This window comes from Lontra canadensis, unplaced genomic scaffold, assembly GCF_010015895.1.
Source record: "Lontra canadensis isolate GAN:19392208 unplaced genomic scaffold, GSC_riverotter_1.0 scaffold113, whole genome shotgun sequence".
Lineage (NCBI taxonomy): Eukaryota > Metazoa > Chordata > Mammalia > Carnivora > Mustelidae > Lontra > Lontra canadensis.
In genome coordinates this window covers 1,135,572-1,152,232 of record NW_022631107.1, presented here as the reverse complement: position 1 = coordinate 1,152,232, position 16,661 = coordinate 1,135,572, and the positions used below count along the sequence as shown (strand labels likewise).

The window sequence follows — 16,661 nt, the reverse complement described above, 5'->3', positions numbered from 1 at the left end:
TAATATAAATCACAAGGACTAGATTACATGGCTCCAGTCAAAAGACCCTAGAAAATAACAATGAACTTGTAGCTAATAAAAGTCTAGCCATATGGATGTTTTTAAATATATTTTTAAATAACTCTTGTATTAAAGAGGAAATCAAAAAGTGATGCCAGCAAGATGGCAGAATAAGAAGCTCTAGGTACATGTTTCCCTATGGGTGGATTAAAAAAAAAACAGAGACTGATTAAAATAACTTCATTGGATCTCTTTAATTTAGTCAGAGAACTGTAGTAGTTAAACAAATTCCCAATGAAGAAGAAGCTATATTCAAAACTGGGAAATTTCATGGCATCTTTACTCATTTTTATCTCAGCTCCATTCTCTAATGCAGTACAACCAGAAGGAAGCAAACAATTCCCAGTTCCCTCCCTCTCAGGTATGGAACACCTTTGTAACTTTCTAACCTGTCTGTAAGCTGCCAAAGGGAATTGTTTCAATTTCACCTGACAGTGCTTAGAGGAGGAATGGTGGCACAGTTTGGATCTCAGACTAGCAGAAGCTATTGAAAGCAGTGATAGGCCCCATGGTGCATGAAAGCTGCAGTGGGATTCTATCCCTGGTACATGATATTACAGTAGAAGATTATGATAGAATATGTTTAAGGCCCTGAGAAGACACTGAAATGAGACTCTTTGGGAAATTAAGACATTTAAAAGCACACACATATACACAGACCCAGGCAGGACATATGACCAGAAATGACCAAAGTAGGTTTTAATCCTTACCCTGATCTTCTCCCAAGACTTAAGATATACCCTGCTAATTAATGTGTGTTTTCCATACTAGCTTGCAAAGACTAGAAGTGGCTATTTTATCAAGTGGCCAATTTTTTTTTTTTTTACAACAAAACAAAACAAAAACATCAGACATTTAAAGAAAGAGGAAAACCTAGTACAGTCAGAGGAACAAAATCTCCAGAAACTATCCCTGAAGAAACATGGGCATAGGACTTAGGTGACAAATAGTTTAAAACAACTGTCCTAACTCTAAGAGCTGAATGGAAACTATGGACAAAGACATAAAGAAAATCAGGGAAACAATATATAAACAAAATTAGAATATCAGCAAAGAGATAGAAATTATATATAAAAAAATAACAAAGCAAAAACTCGGAACCTGACAAATACAATTACTGAATGTAAGCAACAACAACAACAAAATCACTGGAAAGACTGATCATATTCAAACAGTCAGAACAAGGATCAGGAAACTTGAAGACAGATCTGAGGACAAATAACAACAACAACAACAACAATGAAACAAGCAAAACAAACAAAACAAAACAAAACCAAAAAACCCACCAAAACAACAACAGCAAAAACCAAAACCAAAACATCAAAGAAAAATGAACATAGCTAAAGGAATTTATGGGACATATCAAATAGACTGAAATACATATTATAGGAATCCAAAAGAAGAGAGAGTAAAGGACAGTTACTTGAAGACATAATGACTGAAATAATAACGACCCAAATTTGGGAAAAGACATGAATATACAAATACAAGAAGCTTCACAAACTCCAGGTAGGATAAACCCAAAGTGACTTATGCTGAGACATGTTACCAAGTTTTAGAAAGTTAAAGACAAAGGGAATGAGAACCTTGAAAGCAGCAAGAAAAAAAATGACTTGTAATGTACAAGGGATCCCCAGTAAGAATACCAGCAGATTCTCAACAGAAACTTTATAGGCCAAAAGGCTGTGGAATGATAGATTTAAAGTACCAAAAGGAAAAAAAAATCAACCAAGAGTTCTGTATCAGGCAAAACCGTCGTTTAGAAATGAGGGAGAAATTAAGACAACAGAAGCTGAGTTTGTTATCACTAGACCTGCCCTACGAGAAATGCTAAAAAGAGACTTTCAAGTTCAAATTAAAGGACTCTTAACAGTAACTCAAAGCCATATGAGAATATAAAATTCTTAAATATAAAAACCAGTATTACTTTAATTTTGGTTTGTAAGTCTACTTTTTATAGGATTTAAAACACAGGGGTGCATGGATGGCTCCATTGGTACAATATGCAGTTCTTGCTCTTGGGGTGTGTAGAGATAACTTGAAAATGAATCTTTAAAAAAGAAAAAAAAATCTTTAAAAAAGAAATAAAAGACAAATGCATAAAACTATAAATCTATGTTAATGAATAAATGATATGTAAAGGTTTAATTTTTGACATCAGTCACACTGGAAAATCCACAGATATGTTGAAATTAAATGGGGCCCCTAGGCAGTTCAGTCATTTAGGTGTCTGACTTTTGATTTCAGCTGAGATCATGATCTTGGGGTTTTGAGATGAAGCCCTGAGTTGGCTCCACTCTGGGCATAAAGCCTGCTTGGGATTCTCTCTCTCCTTCTTCTGACCCTCCTCCCCCTCTTGGCTCCCTCACCATCATCTAGCCCCACTTGTGCATGCTCTCTCTTCAAAAAAAAAAAAAAAAAAATGATGGGTGCCTGGGTGGCTCAGTTGGCTAAGTGCCCCAACTCTTGATTTCAGCTCAGGTCATGATATCTGGGCTGTGAGATTGAACCCCAAGTAGGGCTCCACATGGGTGTGGAGTCTGCTTGGGATTCTCTCTCTCCCTCCCTTTGCCTCTCCCCCACTTCACTTCATACTCTCTCTCTCTAAAGTAAATAATTTTAAAAAATTACACTCTCAAACAACCACTCCTAAACAGTACACTCTTAAACAACCAATGGGTTATGAAAGAAATCACAAGAGAAATTAGCAAATATCTTGGGAAAAATGAAAATGAAAACACAGTGTATTAAAACTTATGGTAAAAAGTGAAAGAAGTGCAAAGAGAAATTTATAGCAGTAAACACATTTCAAAAAAAGGGTCTGAAATCAACACTCAAACCTTATACCTTAAGGAACTAGAAAAAGAAGAACAAACTAAACCCAAAGCTAGCAAAAGGAAGTTAATAAAGATTAGATCAGAGATAAATGAGGGAGTAAAAGACAGGGGGAAAAAAATTAACAAAACCAAGAGATTTTTTTTTCAAAATGATCAACAAACTTGACAAACCCTTAGCTAGATTGACTAGGAAAAAAAGAAGACTGAAATAACTAAAATCTGAAGGAAAGGGGGACATTACTATTGATTTTACAGAAATAGAAAGGATTGTAAGACAGTACTATAAACAGTTGTACACCAACAAATTGGATGACCTAGATGAAATGGACAAATGCCAAGAAACATAACTTACCAAGACTGAATCACGAAGAAGTAGAAAATATGAATAAACCTTACAACTAATAAAAAGATTGAATCAGTCATCAAAATGCCAACAAACAAAAACCAGGACCAGATGGCTTCACGGAGGGATTCTACCAAGCACTTAAAAAAGAATTAATACCAAACCTTCTGAAGCTCTTACTAAAACTTGAAGAGAAAGAAACACTTCCCAGCTTATTCTGTGAGGCCAGCATTACCCTGACACCAAAACCTTTATGGGGTAAGCACTATTATCATACCCACTTTACATGTGAGAAAGGTGCGGCACAACAAATTGAAGTAACTTGTTCAAGGTCAGAGCCAATGATTTCAAGATCTGAATTCACATACCCTGACTTGCAGAGCCCACACATTAACCAGCCTCTCTCCACTGACAGCTGTAAAGGAAAATAATCAAATGAAAGCCACAGAGAAATCTCTCTCTCTCTCTCTCTTTTTTTTTTTTTTTTGAATCTTAGCAACATTTGTCTTAATTTTTTTCTTTTTCATCTGGGCCATTAAGACCTAATATCCTATTTATCCCAGGGTACTATGTTTTCATACTCAAGTTTAAGTTAGTTGCCAATAAAACTAAATGAACAGCATTTCTCTTTCCCTCCCTGCCCTTCACTTGACGCTGGCAGGAGGAATCAAGGAGAGAAACGAAGGTCTAGACCTCCATACTGTAACAGTTCCCCAACACTTGTTTTCGTAGTAAGAAGACCATCACTTAACATATCTCTTCTTAATGGACCTAGAAACTGATGAAGCATAGGTCCAAAGTAACATGTGATAAGGTTTTTATCTGTGTAGATTAAAGAATATGTATTCTAACAGAATCTGTCCTATTCACCAGTTGACTGAGCACACATCCAAAAGCCGTTTCCTTAGATCCATTAAAAGAAAGTTTTAAGACTCCATTCCACTGTGAGAGAGAAAGGGATTGTGAGTCCCTCTGTATTTGGGCTGCAGGATGAAAGTGAGAAGGAAGTAACTTACCCTGGCTGTGCTGAGCTGCAGGATCCCCCATTCCCCTCTGCAGGTGCAAGGTTTTCGGGGCCCCGGGATACTCTTTAGTAAAGCCCTTTTCTATGAGGAGCAGTGAGTGAAGGAGGCAGAGAGAGAACGAGATACAACAACACAGAGTGACTTTACAAGGTCAAATTAAATTTCCCCCAAGTTTTATCAGTTTCAAGCATGAGGCGGTATGGCCTTGCCCCTGATCCTCACTGCCCAGCCCATGACTGTAACAAATGTTTAGAAACAGGTGACTTGGGGCACCTGGGTGGTTCGGTCAGTTAAGCATCTGCCTTCAGCTCAGGTCAGGATCCAAGGATGCTGTGATCCAGTCCTGATGGGGCTCTCTGCTCAGTGGGAAGTCTGCTTCTCCCTCTGCCTGCCCCCTCCTCCTGCTCATACTCTCTCTCTCTCTCTCTCTCTCTCTCTCAAATAAATAAATAAAATCTTAAAAACAAACAAACAAACAGGTAACTTCATTCATAGCATCCAATAAAGCCTTTACCTGAGAGAAGCTCCCAGGCCTAGACCTACATTAACCAGTATGGTAAATCAGGTTATTGTTTTAAATAGCACTATGGTCCATGTCAAAATACCTGGGGTGCTAGTCAACTGAATGATTCAGTCAGACAGGAATCTCTGTGAAATTAAGGCTGCAAATTTGCACTTTCCCCTCCCCCATTTTAAACAATTTCATTGAGATACATATAATTAACATACAATGAACTGTGCCTACATTTCTTTCTAAATTAAAATTTTAGTAACAGCGGTGCCTTCGTGGCTCAGTCTGTTAAGCTTCTGCCTTCAGCTCAGTTCATGATCCCAGGTGGGATTGAGCCCCACATGGGGCTCCCTGCTCAGTACTTGTCCCTCTCCCTCTGTCCCTCCCTCTCTACCTCCTCCCCCTGCTTTCTCTCCTCTGTCTCTCACTCTCTCTCTCTCTCTCTCTCTCTCTCAAATAAATAAATAAATAATCTTAAAAAATATTTTAGTAACATTCCATTTTTCTATCCTAGAGCTATCTCCTGAACCCAAGTTGTTTCATTTGATTTTTGTTGGTTTTGTTTTTAATCTTTTTACAGAGCATATAGGATTGGGCAGTGCAGGGATGTGAAAGTATTTAGGCTGATATCTTTGGGAACTGTGGAGGAAATCATGTACTTACGACAGGTATACAAACAGGTAAATATATTTCCCTTTTCCTAATTAAGAAGTAAACATTTATCTATTTCAAAAATTTCAGAAATTTGTGTAAAAATATGTTTCTCATTTTATTCTAACTATAATATGGAATTTAATATTATGAAATATATTTCCAAATATATTCTGTAAAACAGATGGATTCTTACATTCATTGAAATTCAGAGCTGAAATTTTCTTTGAGTAGTACTTCTTAAGTTTTAATGTGTACATAAATTATGTAGGGATCTTTAAACTATGGATTCTGATTTAGTAGCTCTGGGTGCAGCCCAGGATTTTTAACAAGCTCCCAAGAGTACCAACACTACTATAGATCACAATTTGTTTAGCAAGGTCACAGCTTCCCTCCCTGTGGGTCAAGACGTGACTATATGCCACAGATGGGAGACAGGTGCACTGACACATTGATCTCACAGCTCTCTGGGCAGCAAGATTACCTAAACCAACTTCCAGCCTTAAGAAACCTTTCCAGGTAAGTGTTCATTTTACTGTTTTCTGTAGGTACCATTGCATGAAGACGACTAAGGGGAAAATCCCTTACACATATCTAATGCAACCATTTCATGTCGTACATAATGAAACTGGGACTCAGGGACACCCAAGTAAATGGAATAACAGGAATAGCCCTCAAGTGTACTAACTGCTCTGCTGCTGCTTTTAGTGTTCATCTGAAATTCTATTAACTCTTTAGTATCTTTAGGGTATCAATTACCTCACCATTTATGGCTCTAAATAAACAAAATGTATTTAGTTTATAATTGCTCACTTGAGAAGATCTGGAATGAGTTTCAAGTTTAATTATAAATGTTAAATTTGAGTTACTCCCTATATATTCCCGTTGGCATCTATTTAAGAGCAAACATCTGCCACATGTGGTGGTAGTTAACCTAAGAATGATCCAATCTTAAATTCATGCTGTTTTCTTAATTCTAAAAATAGAATTGTACACAGCAGTTTTTGTTTTTTCTTAAGGCAACTTAGCTGTATAAGAAACCTTTCATCTTTTTGTTCTTTGGTATAGCACAACTACTTGAACCTTATTTTGTTCAGATATATTTAACCAGTGTTGGAAAAAAGTAGAACATGACTCTCTTCATCTTAGGAGCAGTTTTTTAGAATACTGTCTTAGACTTGTCACAATCCAGTGTGATTTTTGTCCCTTTTCTATATATATGTAGTAATTTTCTCTCTTTATATATATATGTGTATATATATATACATACATATATAATACTATTACTTCAGAAGATGAGGATAATGTCCATTATCAGAAGTTTGTATGCTCTACTTGGTTATTAAAATATTTTTAAGCATGAGCCCTTTAGGAAAGATTCAGCCATACAATTTAGTAGGCACAGATCAGGATAATAATGGCAGTTGTGTGAGGAAAAGGCAAGAGATGTGATTTAAAGGTTGATTGGCATTTGAACAAAGAGTGTATATGATATACACATTCTAGCTAGCTTTCTGAGTATTCCTCAAATTCCTTGGGGAAAAAGAAATCCAAAAGTGATTTTTAAAAATTTTATTTATTTATTTAAGAGAGTGAGAGCAAGTGTGCAGGAGTGAGGGGAGGGCCAGAGGGAGAGGGAGAGAGGAAATCTCAGGCAGACTCTGCTCAGAGCATGGAACCCCATGTGGGGCTCAATCCCACGCCCCTGAGATCGTGACCTGAGCTGAAACCAAGAGTCAGACACTAAACCAACTGAACCACACTAAACCAACTTAAACACCAAAAATGATGTTTAAAAAAACTATAAAAATTTTAGAAAGTAAGAAGAGTTCTATTTGTGGCCCAGAAGTTATAAGGAACCCTAAAAGACAAAAGGCATTTGGACATCAGATTGAAGGAAGAAGCCAAGCTAAACTCAGAAAGAAACTATTAAAAAAGGTAGGTACAGCTTCTGGATATTCCAAGTTAGAGCCAGCAGATACTAAAAAAAAGGGCAGGGAGTCCTAGGGTGACTATGATGCCCCCTCTTTGGGTTATAATTGATGATCTAACAAGATGGGTTAGCTCCGTACAATCATACCCCAATTGCAGCAAATTATAGCCAACAGTGGTGTCTGCTCTCAAGTAGAAACAATAAATAGAAATACTAGAAGCAAAGAAGCAAGACAGCGCTCCATATTTTGCTGAAATTGAGAAGAAAGTCCCTCCTGTTGCCCAGCAGTTTAAATACTTGCATTTCCCCTGCTCTGAATGATCACTGCAATAGGCTGAGATAAGAATGTAGGGTATTTGAAGACAGATGAATACCCAACAAAAAAATAATTGTTGAACAGTTTAAGAAAAGAAACACTATGAAAATGTTCCTTAAAGATACCAAGTCCTAATCTCTGGAATCTGTAAATGTTACTTTATGTGGGAAAAAAAGGGTCTTTGCAGATGTGATTAAGGATTTTGCAATGGGGGGGATTAGCCTGGATTAGCCAGGTAGGTTCTTAAAAGGTTCTTATATAAGGTTCTTATAAGAAAGAAGCAAGGGGAAATCTGACACAGGAGAAAACAATGTTACCACAGAGGCAGAGAATGGAGTGATGTGGTCACTTGCTAAGTGACCCCCAGCTGCCAGCATTCCTTAGCAAGTGACCACATCACTCCATTCTAGAAGAGGCAAGGAATGGATTCTCCAATAGAGTACCTGCAAAGAGCATGGCCCTGCCAAAACCTGGATTTCAGCCGGTGATACTGATAACAGACTTCTGGACTTCAGAACTGTAAGAGTAAATTTCTTTTAATTTAAGCCACCAAGTTTATAATTTGTTACAAGAGCCATCAGAACTATCTTAGGCATTCAAAAAGGAGAAGAGGAAGAGGAAGAATTAACATCAGAGAAGACAAAAATTAATAGAAAAGAATAAAATAAATGTTTAAAAATATATAAGTAATATTTTCAAAACATGACTGAGGGGATGCCTGCATGGCTTAGTCAGTAAAGTGTCTGACACTTGAGTTTGGCTCAGGTTGTGATCTCATTGGTCATGGTATCAATCAAGCCCCAAGACTGCTCTGCACTCAGCAGGCAGTCTGCTTGGGGATCGTCTCCCTCTGCCCCTCCACTCTCTCAAATAAATAGATATTTAAAACAACAACAAAAAGGTGAGTGAGGTTGTTGGATGTTAGAAATAAGAACAGACTAATAGAAAAAGAATCCATTAACATCCAGAAAATGAAGAACTCCCAAATGTTTTCATCTAAAAGAGAGAACTAAACAATTGTTCTAGATTACAGAGCAAAAAGACAAAGAATACATGTAAGAAACGTTAGGAGAAATGAATTCTAGGTCCAGAAGTTCTAATATCAGTCTTATAGTTGAAGAGGGGAATAAAAGGAAGGGAAAGAAAGAAACTCAAAATAAAGGAAGAAGCATATAAAAAGTGGAAAACAAGAGTCCAGGAATTATATAGGTCCATATAATTACATGAGTGCTAAACAGGATGGATGAAAATGGATCCACACTTACACCATCTTTCTATTATTATAAAACACCAAGGATAAAGTGAAAAGTCCTTTAAATTTCCAGAGATGAACCTTCTGCAGAGAAAAAAACATTACCTATAATACTACTAGGATAAGATAAATATCTAACTTCTTATTAGTGATTCTGGATACTTAGGAGCAGTGATTTCAAATGAGGGAAAATGATGCCTTATATTGTCAGAGAAAGTGAATTTTTAATTCAAACCTTTCTCATAGAACAAGATCCTAACCTAGATAACTTCCACAGTGAATTCTATCAAACAATATTCTTTTTGAAAACAAAGGAGGAGGGAACACTTATAACTTTAGAAAGATAAAAAATTGTTGATACCAACATTTGGCAAAGATATTACAAGAACAGAAAATTATAGACCAATATCTCTTATGAGCATGAATGTAAAAATCTTTAACAAAGTCTCTGTTAGAAGTTGAATTATGTGCTCCCTCCAAAAAAAAAAAAAAAAATATGTTAAAGCCCTACCCCTATGTGTAACCATGAAGGGGTCTTATTTGGAAGTAGGATCTTTGCAGATGTAATCAAGTTAAAAAGAGGTCATACTTGATTAGGGTGGGCCCTAATCCATGACTGATATACTTACAAGAGGGAAATTTGGATACAAACTGACACTGAGGGAGAATGACTTTGATGAAGGAGGCAAAGATTGGAGTGATGCAGTTTGAGACCAAGAATGCCAAGGATTGCCAGGAACCAAGGGTCTTCACTTGGAACCTTCAGAGAGAGTGTGGTCCTGCCACCATCTTGATTTCAGACTTTAGCCTCCAGAACTGTGAGAGAATCAATTTCTGTTGTTTTAAACCATCCAGATTGTGGCAATTTGTTACAGCAGCCATAGGGAACTAATACAGCCTCAAAGGCCAATATTGTAAATTTAACTACATTTTTATGTGAAACTTCTGTATGACAAAGGACCTAGAAGCCAAATTAAAAAATGTCTAGGACATCATTAGTTTTTGATGTAGTGTTCAGCAATTCATTATTTGCACCCAGTGCTCCTCAGCACACATTGCCTCCTTAATAATTATATGCTGGATAATTGAACATAATAATAAAAAAATTAAAATAATTTTTAGAAACAAGAAATCAGAAAATACCACATGCATATTATTAAAGACAGAACTAAGAAATAGAATAAAATACATGAGTATGAACCAAGAAATGATCTTGTATATGCCCTTTTTAAATGTCTAGATAATCAATATAAAGAGATTTTTGGGGGGAGGCTGGGTGGCACAGTGGGTTAAGTGTCTGACTGTTGGTTTCAGTTCAGGTTGTGATCTCAGGGTCTTAGGATCACGCCCTGCATTGGGCTCCACAGTCAGGGTAGAGTCTCTCTTTCTCTTTCTCTCTTTCTCAAATAAATAAATCTTTAAAAGAAAAAAAAAAGTGTCTAGAAGGAAAATTTCCATGTATAAGGTAAACAAAGGATCAGCATCTTTAGTACATAAAGAACTTCCACAAACCTATAAAAAGACAATGATCAGGCATTTTACTTAAGGTAAAATACAAATGGTTAATGCATATATGAAAAGATGCCTAACCACAGTTATAATCTAGAAATATAAAATAAAACAATGCTGTGTTATGCACATTCTGCTAAAACTTTCTTGTGTATGGGTTTTGTTTGGGGGGCGATTAGGGATATAGGGAGATTGGCACTTTTCATTGTTGGTGGGAGTATTTGTGAAGAGGTACTCATATTATTTTTGAGAATATAACTTGGTCCTTTTATTTTATAGGCAAAGTTATCATTTTAAAATACATAGCACCTTCTCCTTATTTGTCTGACAGAAATACTCTCATATACAAACAGTGAAGGATGACAAGGATTATATTCAGCAGTTAGTATTTGTTTAAAAAAATAAAAAAAAAAAAAGAAACCGCCTAAATGTCCTGTAGTAGCAGAATGATAACATCAGTTCTGATGCATGCAACAGAAAAAAATTATAGAGCAGATGTACTGACCTGGCAAGACTGCTAAGACATTCTTAGATGGGACCAAAAAACCTGACTTGCAGAACAAGTAAACCAATTATGTTGATGCATGAAGTTATTTCTGTGTGTATATATAAACAGCTCTTATTGCATTGAGAAAGATCTAGAAGGATATACCTAAACATTACAGTGTTTCTAAGACTGATAGAGGATGATCTGTATTATTCAAGGGGGACTTTAACTTTGATATTTTGTTTGCATTTGTTGTGATAATGCATTAAGACATTTTATACTTTTAAAAAATAAGACACTTACAAAAAAACTGTACTCCTTCATGTTTGGAGCATTTCATGTATTCTAAATTCACGTTAATTTCTGAATACCACATTTTAGGTTACATGAAATCCTCTAAACAAGAAGAAGTATGAGTGTGTGTGTGTATGTGTGTGTATGATGTGTGTGTATATATCCACATCCATACAAAATATGTATATGTATGTATAGATACAGAAATATATACATATACAGAAATATATACATACAAATATATATATGTATGCATGTATATGTATATATACACAAAGATGAAGAAGTACATATATATATATGAAAGGTGACTAGATACATATAATTTAGACATACATTTGTAGATGCAGAAGAATTGTAAAAATAGCTCAAAGAACATCCAATTAGGGGCACCTGGGTGGCTCAGTCATTAAGCGTCTGCCTTCGGCTCAGGTCATGATCCCAGGGTCCTGGGATCAAGCCTCACATCAGGCTCCCTGCTACTCCCTCTCCCCCTCCCCCTGCTTGTGTTCCCTCTCTCACTGTGTCTCTCTCTGTCAAATAAATGAATAAAATCTTAAAAAAAAAAAACACCCAATTAACATCACCTAATTTCCCCAGTTGTTAACATTTTATCATATTTGCTTTTCTCTTTCCTTCAGTCATGATCTTTATTTTTCTTAACCATTTGAGAGAAAGTTGCAGATTTATCACTTCTAGTTCTCTAGTGTGTATTTCCTTCAAAGAAGGACACTCTTCTATTTATATGCACATAAAGAAATAGTTCTATGCATATAAATACTCAGTTCTATGTGCTGTTCTGCACTTGCTTTTCCCCCTCTCCTCTCCAGAATGTAGTTATCCCAATCAAAAAACTAACATTGATACAACATTATCTTGTAATCCACAAAACTCATTCAGATTTCACCAATTTTCCTGGCAATTTCTTGTCTCCTTTTTCTTTTATGGTTCAGGATCCAAACCAGGATCGTGGTTATAGAGTATTTCTTTTCATGTCTCTTTAGTTTTCTTTAACCTAGAGTAGTTAGTTACCCAAGCTTGCCCTATCTTTCATGACCTTCACAGTGTTAAAGAGTAAGGCCTTTCCTTGTGTTAGCTCACCTTTAAAGTAGGTCCACTTGATGTTTCCTCATGTCCAGACTCAAGCAAGAATAGTTCAGAAACAATTCTGTGCTGTTCTCATTGTATTGGTCAAAAGGCACCTGGTGGTGACATTTATTTCCATTCAGTTTCATGTCTGTTAGCTTTCTTCACTGCACTCACCATTTTTTCCCTTTATAATTTATAAATATTTTATGGGAACATCCTCTGAGACTTTGCCAGTATTTCTGTTCCTTGTTAAGCCTGTACCCATCAGCCTTAGCGTTCATTGCTAATTCCCACCTGAATCAGCTACACTATGATGATTGTCAGATAGTGACTTAAATTTCCATTATTCCTTCTTCTTTGTTCCTATTCTACCGTAAAAAAAAGAGTTTCCCTTTTTGTCTATATATTTATTTAACCTATATGGACTCATAGGATCCTGTATTAGTAATAGCTTACAACCTGTTGAATTTCACTGTATATTTTGATGTTAAAACAGTCTCACTTTGGTCCAATGAGAACCCCTTCAAGGTGGGTTCTGTGCCATTTTGTCAAGCATCCGTCATTCTTTTTACACATCCTTCCTATGATCGGCTGAATGATGTTCCCCCAAGGATGTCTATATCCTAATTCCACAAACCCACCTGGATTCTCTGGGTGAGCCAATGTAATCACTGAAGGAAGCAGTTGGGAGGAGGTTAAGAAAAAGGAGAGAAGGAGGAGATGTGATGGCAGAAGCAGAGGGTCAGGATGATATGAAGATGCCACGCTACTAGCCTTGAAGATGGAAGAAAGAGTGATGGTTCCTTAGCATGGTGAACGTGACTTCTTTTCTTTCTACCTCTTGTACATCCTGTACATTGTTATGAGGAAATCCAAACATTTTCTAGCCTCAAATGGGTTTTTCTTAAGCCAGAAACTGAGCTACATTTTCCAATTACTGATTTTTTATCTCCTCACCTCTTTAATTCTAACATTATTTTCTTAGAGCAGCCTATAGATGGTTGTATCTGACCTTCACTTTTAACTGGAGCCACTTTGAAAAACTTATTTTACATACAAAATAGTGTGCCTTTTATAAATTTTGTGGTAAAACTATGGTAGGGAATTTTTTTTTTGCATAAATGATGAGATTTTATTCTGCAAGTCAAATATTTCAACAATTTTCTTCTTCTTTTTTTTAAATTTCTTTTCAGCGTAACACTATTTATTGTTTTTGCACCACACCCAGTGCTCCATGCAATACGTGCCCTCCCTAATACCCACCACCTGGTTCCCCCAACCTCCCACCCCCTGCCCCTTCAAAACCCTCGGGTTGTTTTTCAGAGTCCATAGTCTCTCATGGTTCATCTCCCCTTCCAATTTCCCTCTACTCCCTTCTATGGTAGGGAATTTATAAAGATGCATATTAATGCTTAAAAGTTACTTTGGCAATTCTATTTAGTAGTTTGCAGTCTGACAATACAGTGTTTAAGGGAGAATCAGTACTAAAGTATAAAATCATCAACCAGACCATAAGGAACATCAGTTGCTATGGCAATTCATTTTTCCCAAACTATAGCCTATGTTTCTGGAATACTGATACCAACTGATCCAACTTGGATACTGATCCAAAGCTTCCTCAAACTAAGTTCCTAAGGGTCTTGTTTTAAAAGGGACATCCTGGAGATGGGAAGTTGTTACAAGTATAAATTTTGAATTTAGCCAAATCAGGTATAAATTCTAGAAATGACACTTCCTATCTGAGCAGCTATGAGAAGACACTTAATTTCTCTAAACTTAAGTCTTTATTTCTAAAAGGGAGATCATAATGTCTTATAGGTAGATATTAAATGAGAGAATGTACAAATATTACACAGGTAGTAAGTATTCAATAAATAACAGCTATTATTAATAAGAATTATTTTAGTTGCCTAGAGTAATGTATTACAGTACAAATTAACTTAAATCACAATATGGTATCACTTCTTACTAATCCTTACATCAATGATAGACTGAAGTTCTTTTCTGCTCTTTGTTTCTGTCTTTGTTTCTTCCAAGAAATTTTAAAGGTGTATACGGAGTTAATCTGATTATATTTACATTGCATTTAGTAAAATATCTAGCAAATAAAGAAATACACTATTGTTGTTACTAAAGTGTGGTATATGTCCATCAGGGTTCCTTCTATATTCAAAAGTGTTTCAAAGATGCAATGTTCTAAACACGATTGGGTTTTGCTGTTAGTTGACAATATAACGATGGCCAATTAGTTAGACAGCAGCATAGTTATCATGTAGTTACTTAGGTTGAATTTAACTTTGGTGAATTAGTGATATTTTTGTCAGTCTTAGTAGTTCCTGTTGTAATGAGCCTGGAAAGGTGAAAAGTATATTCAAATGTATGATTTTATCATTAAACATTTTACATCAAGTGAATATTACATAGTGATGGGTTCTCGACTCAGTTGGTAGAAAACAGATAAATTGGAAATGTAGGATCTCTTCAATAAGACTGGCCCAATTACTATTATTTCACCATAATGGCAACATCTGCCAGGGAAATTAAAATAAAATTTCCTCCCTAAGGAGACTCTGCCTGCTCCAGCTAAAGCTGTGTATATACAGGGAATGCCAGGAAATTCTGACATATTGTTGGAGCAAACACTTCAAAAATATCTTGTGTTTTTTCTGTTTTAGCAACTTCACTGTGTGGTGGTTGGAAGTGAAAACGCCAAGCGATATTTTGAAGCAGTTCAAGGATCAAAAGAGCATCGAGGAGAGCTTTTTGGGGTCTATAATCTCTTCAAACTAAGGTCCCAAGGGTCTTGTCTTACAAGGGACATCCTTGAGGTGTGAAATTGTTCCCTGACCTTTTCAGTAATATTTTAAATACAGTTTTCTCCCTCAGCAAATTTGAAATACAATTGCTGGTACCTTTTCAGAGGAATTTGGGGTTTTCTTAGTAAAAAATGCCTTGTGTTTAGAATTTTGACTTTTAGAAAAATAGGAAGTGAATTATTGTACCTCTAAGCTAAGATTTCCCCATGCGTAGTTGTAAATAAGGTATACACACACAGATACATACAGTAGATAATATGATCTCCAAGACCATTTTCAGACTGGCAAAGAGAAATATATTATTTTGAAAACAGCTGCTAAAGTCAGAAACTAAAAAAAAAAAAAAAGAGAGAGAGAGAGAGAGAAAGACACTTTCCTAAATAAACAAAAATATAAAATGTGTTTTGATTAAAAGTTACCAAATACTCCCTGAGATGCACTCTCATGTCTCATGGACATTTTTGTTTTCTGTTCCCAATAAAAATTCCACACCAATATTTCAAACTCTTCAGTTGTGTTCATCCTCAGCATACAGATGTTTCTTATTCTTCAAACAGAAATTTCTATCTTTTTTTTTTAAATCGCTTAAATTCTTTGATATGTCAGGATACTAAGGGTATTAGTCTGTTTTCTAGTTGATACTGATAGGAGTATTATAAAATCCTGGAATAGCATCTTTTTCAATCCCCTAATCATATAGATGAGGAAAATGAGCCTCAGAAAACTCAAAGATATTTCCCTTAACCTCCAAGACTTTGTAGTAAGACCTTCATGTACTTCACTGATTTAGTCAGTTTCATAAAAACAGGTCAAGAACAATTGGTCCCTGCCCTTAAAGAACTTAGATCATCTTGATGAGAGGTGGACGAGAACACTTACATAATGAACATGTAATATCAGTAAGTATGTTAAGCAAGATGGCTAAGAGGAAGACATGTATTGTGTATATCCTGTGAATATTGCAACTATTATACAGTGTCTGATGTATACTGCTGAATTTTTATTTTATAGTAACTATTTGGTTTGAATTGAGTGGCCCATTTGAAGTTCCCCTGTCCTGGGACGCCTGTCTGGGTTAGTTGCAAGAGCATGCAACTTTTGATCTCAGGGTTGTGAGTTCAAGTCCCATGTTGGGTGTAGAGATTACTTAAAAATAAATTTAAAAAAATAAAATTAGATCCCCCTGTCTTTTCCTTGAATATGCCATCTCTTTCAGGGACTTGTTCTTTCCCATTCCTTTTTTATAATCAGTAACCTTGTTAGTATTCCAGGCTCCCCTCAAATCCTACTTCCTTCTCAGAGTAATACCTAATATACCAACTATATTGGTGTTTCTCATTTGAAATTATTATCTATAAAGCATGTTAGCAATATATGACTTATCCCTTTTTCTCTCATTTATCAAATATTTGAGTCTATATTAGAATAGCAGCCTATTGGGGCGCCTGGGTGGCTCAGTGGGTTAAAGCCTCTGCCTTGGGCTCAGGTCATGATCCCAGGGTCCTGGGATCAAGCCCCGCATTGGGCTCTCTGCTCAG

The 16,661-nt window shown here is 36.1% G+C and overlaps 1 protein-coding gene across 4 annotated transcripts in view; it reads left to right on the top strand.

The window, feature by feature from the left end:
* Positions 1–16,661, top strand: part of ERCC6L2 (ERCC excision repair 6 like 2) — a 128,678-nt gene that overhangs the window by 72,838 nt on the left and 39,179 nt on the right. For 3 of the 4 annotated variants that reach the window (XR_004380637.1, XM_032840485.1, XM_032840486.1), the window contains 2 exons: positions 5,357–5,456; positions 14,983–15,135. Coding sequence is in view for 3 of the 4 variants with exons in the window: in XM_032840485.1 (XP_032696376.1) it covers positions 5,357–5,456; positions 14,983–15,135 (253 nt within the window). In the remaining variant the exon portion in view is untranslated. The remainder of the gene's footprint in view (positions 1–5,356; positions 5,457–14,982; positions 15,136–16,661) is intronic. The other variant, XM_032840484.1, reaches the window with a different exon arrangement.